Source organism: Diplotaxodon limnothrissa, linkage group LG2 (genome assembly GCF_057381915.1).
Source record: "Diplotaxodon limnothrissa isolate DT_005_m linkage group LG2, D_limnothrissa_male_GT1.1, whole genome shotgun sequence".
Lineage (NCBI taxonomy): Eukaryota > Metazoa > Chordata > Actinopteri > Cichliformes > Cichlidae > Diplotaxodon > Diplotaxodon limnothrissa.
The window spans coordinates 19,129,151-19,139,200 of record NC_140597.1 but is presented as its reverse complement, the minus strand read 5'-3'; the positions used below and the strand labels follow the sequence as shown (position 1 = coordinate 19,139,200).

The window sequence follows — 10,050 nt, the reverse complement described above, 5'->3', positions numbered from 1 at the left end:
CATTTGGATATGGTAAAACTGAAACTGTTATTTTTATGTTAAGGTCAAAGGATTAAAGTGAACTGAATCCTGTTTAGAAGATACAATGCCAGTGTTTTAAAGCTGTATACAAATCTTAGAGGGAAATTGGGGGACACGTGGACAAAAAGATATGCTTTGGGGGAAAATTAGTGAGGGTTGAAGGAGTAGAAAAGGTTTGATTTCTTTTTTGGATGTCTAGAAGAAGTGGTTATAATGTAGGCTTACACATACAGATATTGCATAGATTTATTTTTAGGATAAAGGGGAGAGCTTATACGTAGAAATTATTTTTATACTTATTGCATTTTGTGCCTTTAAAGGAGTTGTGGCTCAATTCGTCTCTTGAGGGTCACGAGCCTTTGGCTAGCGCTATGATTAGCCAATCTACTGTGAGGATGATATGAGTTGAAGTGAAGGATTGCACGCCCTTACAGACACAGAGTCCAGAAACACACATGAAAGTATGGATTCCAGGGAAAAGGCCTAAAATTCATTTAGCTTTTAACTGAACTTAAAGAAGGACCAAAGAGGAAGGAAAGCATATATTTTGGTTACGTCTGATAAACTAGAATTAGAACGTATTTTTACATTAAAAGGAGCAAAATGAAATAAAAAGGCTATACCAAAACAGGTTATAACATAGGAAATGTGAGGTTAAAATGAAGTTAGTGTTAACACACAGGAGTTGTTTCTCTTATATGCTTAAACGTAATTGATTAAAGTGGTTGTTTTCTTTTGGAGCTTTTAGTAGAATAGGCGCTTATAATGATTTTCTTGTTGAGCAGCGACAGTTTGTGTACAGGAAGTTGATGATCAGATAAGGGAAAATAGAGCAAGCAACCGGACGTGAAAGCAGCGCTTGAAGAGTTTTAAAGGGATGAGTAACGTTGAAAAATATATGTAAAAAAGTCAATAAGTTAAGAAGATAATTATTGACTTTTTTACATATATTTTTCAACGTTAAGAAGATAATTAGTGTTGAAATCTCCCAATTCTTTGAATCTTTGGGCTGAAGGAGGGACAATACTCGGTGTATCAATGCTCAATCAACAATCATTTATTTCCATACAATTCAACAGTCAGAGCATTACAACGTCCGGACGGGAGAGATGCTACCAGAGGGTCAGGCACATGTCTCAAAATGGTGACGGGTTGCTCAGTTTTTTATAGTCTCTAGTGGCCCCCAGCTAGTCGTAAAAGCCAAAACATCACATTTTTTCTCTGTTACAGCGCCTAAGTTATGACCTCGGCAGTTGTTTCTCTGCTTTCTGTAAGGTGGGGGTGTGGAATGTGGTCTATCTATCTCCCCTGTCTTTAGACACAGAGTCTCCTGCTTACAACCTTCTCTTCATGATTCAACAATTAAGCATGTCAAGAAAACAGTGTAACACATTCCCAGCAGATCAAGGATACAGAGTGATGCACATTTATCTAATGAACTAATATGTGAATATGTTCTGTTAACTCAAAAGTATAATGAGAACTACACTACATACAGCTCACACACTCTATATTAAAGGGTATAATGTGATCTACAGCAGTATTCTAATTCAACTACTTTGATTACATATATAAGGTAACATATAATAACAGAATAATCTAATAATTCCCCCTTTTGATCTCTGAAAGAGATCACTTACAACATGCACTCCAGGGTCGCAAGGTCCAGGTTTTCTTGATCCTGAGGCCCTCTGTCCCCCTTTAACGGGTGGACCATATGTGGGATGACCTCTGTGTTCACGCAGTTCAGATGCAAGCAAAGTTAGATTTACAACCATAACAGCAGTTACAGATGACTCTCCCATCACTCCCCAATTCTCCCACAGCTTTATTTTGGTGCTCCAGTTTTCCACTCCCATTTTAATGCCACCTTATACCTTTCAAATGTACTTAGACTAGAACCTCTGTCTAAGGAGCTTTTAACCTTTATTTTTATTGCTGCAGCTACCAGTGTCTTCCAGTTGGGTGATTCTCAGCTTCTTTCTTCGACCTCCGGGGTTAGACCACCCTTTAGTCATTGCACAGTTCTGGGGATTATTCTGCCCCGATTTCAAACAAGGATCTGTGTGTTTTGGGTTCACCGGCGTGTCCCCCTTTTTGCCAAGAGCCTCTCGAACCTCGTTGGTCTGGTGTTCCTGGTTTTCGCCAACCCCTTCATGGTTATTGCTGTGTTTGTGGGATCCATGTTCTCCAGGAGCCCAAACGCCATGACACTTGACCCCAGTTGCTGTCTCGGCAGTCCCTACATCTGTCTCTGCTGTGAAGGGTCCTCACATCTCCGTGTCCCCGTCTGGTGTCTCTTCCTTTCTCTGCAAGAGACAGAAAACCAAAACACCTCTCTCCCTAGCCTTGATAATCTAATATTGTTATCCATTGTTGTTCTAATGATTCAAATTTGGTTTAAAATATTATGTTCAGGACCTATTCTAATCATAATCTATGTGTGTGTAAAAGAAATCAAAAATTAGTGAACCCTTTCTAAGTCTAACACATTATAAGCTTAAGTTTTACCATAGCTAAATTATTAAACACAGAAATAACGTCATAAGATGTTCATAAAACCATTGTTTGATGTTCGGACTCAACTTCCCCCTTTTTGACACACTCCCATGTGTCAATTCATTGGAGCTAGACAATTAAAAGAGAAGGTTGGTGACATCATATCTCAGAAAGTATCAGAAATTCTTCTCTCGAGTACCGTTGCTCCAGCCTTGTCATCCCTGAGGATCTTCGATCCCGAAAATGTCCCTTCTCCTCATGTAATAAAGTCTGTCATCCTTCCATGCCCTGGTAACTGGTCCATCCAGAGCTGTAACATTTTGAAATGTACATACAACAAGCCAAACCACACCTTGGTCACACCAACCCTTTTCTGCCCTGAAGATGTCCAACACCATCTTAGTCTGGACCAGGGTTGTAATAGTTTTGCAATTTTCATCAGTTTTAATCAGTTTTTACCAATTGTTTGCTAGTTTAGTTTAGTTTTTATTTTCTGAAAATCCTTAGTTTCAATTTAGTTTTATTTGTGTTTTGCAAAAATTAAGTGTAACAAAATCCCAGTTCCATCATATCAGTCATGCTCTTCTGGTTATCCTTGGGTGTTGAGACTAATAACTATTACCTCTTGCCGCACCGTGTGGTCCTAATTTTGGTTGAAGTGAATTGATAACCTTTTGAAGGCGATTGTTTCACACCTTTATTTAGATGTCCCAGTCCTGTTGTCTCGGGATACATCACGCTGCCTTATCTGGGGTTAGCTGTTTTCTGGGGATGCGGGTTGAGTGGGTGAGCTCTTCAAGGAGGGGGAGTGTGCTCCCCCTGATGAGGTCTTCTAGGTAAGCTAGGTTAGCCTTCTTGTGTGAGCTTTTCAAGTGCACTTTAAGGTTAGTGGGACTTTTAGTTTTATAAATGTCCCTCATGTCCCCCTGATGACCCAGTATTTCATTTTTGCACACTGTAGTACACATTTTAGTTTTTGCTTGTAGCTCGCATACTCTACTTGCCACTCCTCTAAGTCCTGATGTTTCTTAGAGAGGGCAACAGTACCTTTAAAATTATATCACACGTGTGGGGGTGTGGCCTTGCCAATTGTTTTGCCCACCTTTTCAAAATGGCTGGCGTGCCCACAAGCACATTTCATGGAAAAAGAAAGGTAAGCTTGATATTTAAATTTAAAATGTTTTGTTAAACTCAGATTTTTATTTTATTCTTTTTGCAAGTACCCCTCCTCGGTGGCGAGAAACTGTTGGTGTGGTCAAGTGGGTGCTCTGGAAACAAACGCTCAGGACAGAACAGTTATCAGTCTTCCTACAAATTTTGCACATGTTTTATTCCATATTGATCCTCTGAGTGTAATGGTACATTTTAATTTGAATTTATCCAAACTAAACACAATATTTTCTTTATTTACTTTGCTCTTGTTCTTTTTCAGTACCACATCCTATCAAATGTCCCTGTCGATTATATTCTACATTTAATAACTTACTATTTCAAGTGAGAACCTAAATCACGTGGACCAATGTTTATTATTGCATATCTCTATTCTGAATGTGGCCAGTCATTCATAGGTATTGTTAAATTTTGGCGATTTTCCTCTATAAAATTTAATTGACTTTTTTACAGTGGCCTGCTGTGGTTAATAGTAACATATTCCAGTCATGAGTGATATCAATAGTTATCTCCACTGTAGCATTTGGCATTCCCAATAATATAACATGATACCTTAATCAAAACACAGCTAATATAGCACAGTTTTCTTAATGCAAACATCAGTAACTCAAAATCAGCAACCACAGTGTTAAGTCTGCAGTTCATACTTATGTGAAGCTAGAGTCTCCTCCTCCAGTCTCTCTTATCCTCCTGCTCCTGAAAAAACAAAACAAAACAAAGCGAAGCATCCACCCTTCTCTTGTCGGCTGGGTGAATTGTTTATTGGCATTTACTAATCCTAAAGTGGGTGAAGTCATTGTCTCAGTATCAAGTCAGTCAAAGCTTTTAGTCGTCAGTCCATCACAGTCCATTCACATGCATACCTCCATACACATTCATACCAGATGTTGCTGATAATGGAGTCTCACGCGCAACCTATTCGAGCATCCATCACCAGCAAGATGACGTCATCATTTTAAAGGAAAACAATTCCTTGTTGTTTTTTGGGCCGGATTGACTCGGTGCAATCCTTTTAGACTCAGAACTTCTCAGTGTTCCCTATAAGTGAATTTCTCCCAAGCCAATTACAATCATGGAGAAGCACACTTTGCAACTGTTTTTGTAAGAATATTTCATAGCGCTTTAAATTTCAATCTTTCAGGCCTGGTTTAAAGAGCTGATTGTTAAATCATAAACTCACAAAATATCAACATATCACCACCGGTGGATCACACCTCTCAGATTTTCTTATCTCAGTGCACTGTAACAAAACGAAAACAGACATAACCAACAAAACACTAACAACAATAACACAAACTAGGGCCCGTTGCAGACATGTCCAAGCATAAAACTATCCTCTCTCGCTTACGAGAAAGAACACAAGCCAAAGCTCACTGATAAAATCAAGCTAGCGCTAAACAAAACCAAACAATCAACCAGAAATTCACAGGAAAATTTTGCTTCCTGCCGGGACAATATTGTGTGGGAATGAGAACCTCAGGTGCCGTAACACCTTTTGTTCCTCCTTGAATTAAAACTCAATCACAGAAAATGCCGTACTCCAACCTAACCTTACACTATTAATTCATCAATTTCACTCTGTGCCACTGTTCCTCATCAGGGCTGTGTGAAGCACAGCAAAGAATTCAGTCAAGGCCTTGAGCCATAAACAGACATCACGCACAGACATTGTTTTCATAACCAAACCGTTTTAGAGCTTATTCCTAAAATCTACATAAATGCCTTCTAGGTGACATATAACACATTCTAAGTAATCAATGGCTCCTCATAAAAATTATGCATTGGGATGTTTGTGTGCAGCATTTTGCATATCAGCATAAGCAAAGCATTCTTCATTGCATCAGCGTGTGTGTGTGTGTGTGTGTATGTGGATCACTTCTCAGTGAATCAGCATTCCAATGTGTGTGTGTGTGTGTGTGTGTGTGTGTGTGTGTGTGTGTGTGTGTGTGTGTTTGTTTCTCTTCATTCTGAGTCAGTGCATGTAGATGTGTGTGTTTGTGTGGGTGTTTGTGTTCAGGGCCGTTGCTAGCCATTTGGGTGCCCTAAGCACAAATGCTTTATGGTGCCCCCCCCCCCGCCACTGAAAAAAAAAAAAAAAAACATTAATACTTTTGAATTTCTCAGTGGAATTTGTTTAATTAAATAACAACAAACATGACAGTTAAACAAATAAATAAGGTTAAAGGAGGTTAAAAATACTGTTACAAATAAATACTGAAACAAAAATTGAACATTGGAACAAGAACAAAGAGCCTGGCAATAATGTGTAATTTTTTTTATAAAAAAATAATATATATAATATAATAGTATTATTATTAATATATTTACAAATAGTTTCACAATAGAATTTAAATAAGAAACTTAAATAAGAAAAATAAGAATTTGAACACAAAAGCCACATTCCTTAAGTAACTATGTTAAACATTTTTACAATTCGTTGTCAGAGTATGCCCTAGACTCTAGGGCATACTCTGACAACCAGAAAATGCAGGCGTGGTGTGCCTCTCTAGGGCCTAGAGAGGCACACGCCTGCATTTTCTGGTTGCAAAATCAGCTATAAGGTCATCATATGATAGCTTCTGAGCCACGTCACCATTGATGCTGATAACAGCCAGACCACTTAAACGTTCCTGCCCCATTGATGAACGCAGGTACGTTTTAATGAGTTTGAGCTTTGAAAAGCTTCGCTCAGCAGAGGCAACTGTGACAGGCAGGGTCAGTGCAATACGCAGAGCAATCCACAGATTGGGATATACCTCTTGAAGCTGATTGTCATGTAAAAATGACAGCATTTCCAAAGCAGACGTCTGTGGTGGCAGCTGAGGAAGGTTGATGATTTCCTGCATCATCTCAGGTCCATCAATGTCAGCTACTCCCTTATCTGTCAGTGTCTTCCGTACTTCAGTGCAGTGTTTTTTTAAATCCTCCTTGGACATCCCATTCACTTTGCTGAAATCAAGCAGCACTCCATATTTCTCCTTCACTTGATTCATGGTCTCAAACCTCTCCTGTAGGGAGATTAAAGCAGAGTCCACAACACAATTGAAAAATGTGACCTCAAGCTTTTTAAGGGCATCATGGAGGGGCTCATCAACAGCTTCATATGCAAACTGCCTTTTTGTGCTCCTGAGCCTTTTCTCTTTCAACTTTGGTTCTATGTTCAGGGCCTCACAGAGTTCTTTGGCAGCTGACACAGCCTCATCAAACCCAGACTGTCTGTATTTAGAGAGGTTACTTTTGGCAGTGTCAATGAGCCTGACAGCAACATCGAGCTGCATGGAGCTGGACTGTAGTAACTTGTTCACCTGGTTTGTGATTGTAAGAAGTTCACACCACACGATGGAGCAAATCAAAAATCGAAATGAGGCTACTTCCTCAGCAAGCACTTGAGCCTCCACCTTTGCGACTGCATCACTTACAGCTTCTCTGGCCTCCAGGAGAGCATCCCTCACTTCTTTTGTCTGACTCCGGACAGCAGTTACACTTTGAAGCCTGCTTTCCCATCTAACGTCACTCCAAGATTTAAGTGTCAATTTCACATGTTTTGTTAAAATGGCCCATCGCTGGGTGGCACTGGAAAAGAAATTGAACAACTTCTGCAAATACCCAAAGTAGCCAGTTGCATCTGGAGAGGACTTGGCAGCATCAGCTATGACCAGATTCATCGTGTGAGCTCCACAAGGCACAAACAATGCTCTCGGGTTTAATTGTAGCAGTCTGGCCTGAACACCTTGCTTCTTCCCCTTCATGTTGGCCCCATTGTCATAGGCCTGTCCTCGACAGTTTTCAAATGGAATGCCAAGCTCCTTCAACTTGTCAAGGACAACATTGGACAGGTTAAGGCCAGTTGTTTGCTCCACATTTATATAGCCAAGAAAGTATTCTTTAATATCTGGTTGTGCTTGGAAACAAACAATGCGTACTATGACTGACATTTGTTCAGTGTGACTCACATCTGGAGTACAGTCAAGAATGATGGAGAAGTATTTTGCCAACTGGATTTGCTTCACAATGGCGCGGAATGTTTCTGAAGAGATAATCTGAATTAGTTCGTTCTGTGTCTCAGGGCTGAGGTAATGTGTGTGGGAACCTTCATCTTTTATGTTGGCCAAGTGATTTGCCATTACAAGGTCATATGTTGCCATAAGCTCTACTTCCTTCAAGAAGTTGCCATTGTCCGGCTCATAAAGACAGTCAGAAGAGCCCCTAAAAGACAAATTTCTGGAAGCCAGTGAGAGAGTTATTGAGAGTAATCGTTTGAGAATCTCTCGCCACTTTTTCCTTTCTGCCTCTAGTAAGGTCAACTCCTGTTGATCTATTGCCATGCTTTTCTTTAGCCGTGTGTCCAGTTCTCTCCACTTAAGCATGCACTGTATGTGGTCTTGGCTACACTCATGACCCCTCAAACGGATGTTGATGTTCGACCAGTCACTGAAGCCCTCTGTACTCAGCTTTATATCCTTCACACTGAAAAGCTTACATGCAAAGCAGAACACAGCATTGTTCTGCGGTGAGTACACTAACCAGCTCCGGTGAACCTTTTCTCCATTGGGAAGAATTTTGAACTTAAGGCTAGTGTGAAATGCTCTTCCATCAGGCCCCTTTGGAAAATTAAAATCAGAGCTGACATTAAAAGGACCTCTCCGCACAATTTCAACACGATCAGCATCTACAATGTGAGCTGGCCAAAGAGCAGGATCGGTTGAAGGGGGCACACATGTCTCCACAGTGTCACTTTCTGATAGTCTCTCAGTGACAGGACTCTCAGTGGTACTTGTGTATGGAACTGTACCTGAACTGGTGGTTGATGGTTCTTGTTCTTCTTGGCTAGGGATTGTTGCAGGGTCTACAATGGCTGGTGGTTGATGTCCAGGGATGGCACTACTACTGGATGGTTCATCCTGTCCTTGAGATCCTCCTTGAACATATTTAAGCATTGACCCTGCATACAAGAGAAAATATTCAGGGATTTTACAGAAATACAATTTTGAATCTACAGTAGGCCTACGAAAGATTGCATTATAAGACTAATAAATTAAGTAAGTCACTGGTACATTTAAAAATTACTAACTATATTTTACATGTATAGATTTTCATAATGGCAAATGGCAATATAAACATGCTGTACATAATTTGATATAAATGCGCAAGTAGGAAATCTATATTACTGGAAGATATAGGTTTCATATTACAGTTTCACCAACAGATGTCGCCCTTGATCTATGAACCTAAAGAAAGACGAGAACTATTTATGTGTTCAGACGTCAATGGCATAAATAAGATATGCGTCTTTATAGATATCCTGAAATGCAGCAACATACAAAGTAATCTTGTCTAATCTGATAATAATACTTGACTGCATCACTGACCTATCCCAAAGTTAAGGTTAATCAGTAGCATGCATGACGTTAGCCAGCTAGCAACCTGAGGAGGGAAATGCTAGTCTCACGAATCACGATAACGTTAGCAATCGTGAGTCACGATTGCTAACGTTATCTGAAAACCGTCAATTGAGTGACCATGATGAGTTGCTTTTAGTAGTCCATTCTATATTCATATCCACAACGTAAACAAACTACCCAACATCAATCATTTGCAACATTTGTTAACACAGTATGAACACTGCTAACAGGAGCTATCACAGAGTTGACGGACATGAGCGTGCAAGCAAGGGCTACAATAATGAACTTTTTTTATTATTATTATTTAAACATTGCCTTACCGGCAAGCGACGCCTGAGTTTCATCACGCTTCCTCTTCTTCTTTCTTTTCTCCGCTCCCGACTCCTGTTGCCGTTTCGAGGCCATGTTCAAACAGGTGTTTACCAATTATAGAACAGACCACTGGGAGTGGGGGGGCACCAGGAGGAGACTGGAGACAGGGCACAAAGCAGATTCACCCCTTTTCTCGGGAAAATTGTTTTATGTTGCTTTTGTATTGTTTAACCATATTAATGCATATGATATTTATAGTATTAATATGGTTTACTTTTTTTTTTTTACGACCCTGATTTTTTTGGTGCCCTACCGGCCATTTGGTGCCCTACGCAGTGTGCGTTATGTGCGTTTGCGGAGCTACGGCACTGTTTGTGTTCATCACTTTCCTGTTCTGGTGTTCTGGGTAAACCACGGCCTGAAGCATGCCCTGGGGTCCTGCCCCCCTCCTTTTCAGTTTGTTTGCGACCATTGCTGCTGCTGCTGCTCAAAATTCAGTCCGTCCTGGTTCTGACCCCAATTGGGGCAGTCCTTTCTCCAGTGTCGATGTTCACCGCAGGTGAAACCTGCATCTTCTTCTGTGTTTTTGTCCATTCTGAGGTGCCTTCTGTCCTCAGTTACTCCTCTTGTCTCGGTCACGCCCTTT

General features: G+C 40.4%; 1 protein-coding gene across 1 annotated transcript; it reads right to left on the bottom strand.

The window, feature by feature from the left end:
- Positions 1–6,203: 6,203 nt before the first annotated feature.
- LOC146638338 (zinc finger MYM-type protein 1-like) lies at positions 6,204–9,497 on the bottom strand. Its single transcript, XM_085363952.1, has 2 exons — positions 9,413–9,497; positions 6,204–8,632 (listed from the first exon to the last, which is right to left on the bottom strand). The coding sequence occupies exons 1-2, from the start codon at positions 9,495–9,497 to the stop codon at positions 6,204–6,206; spliced, it is 2,514 nt and encodes an 837-aa protein (XP_085220078.1).
- Between the last annotated feature and the right edge of the window lie 553 nt (positions 9,498–10,050).

Excerpts from the sequence above, each read along its gene's own strand:
- LOC146638338 (XM_085363952.1), bottom strand. The coding sequence starts at position 9,497 with ATGGCCTCGAAACGGCAACAGGAGTCGGGAGCGGAGAAAAGAAAGAAG. Across the intron at positions 8,633-9,412 it reads AACTCAGGCGTCGCTTGCCG|GGTCAATGCTTAAATATGTT; the intron begins GTAAGGCAATGT and ends TCTTGTATGCAG.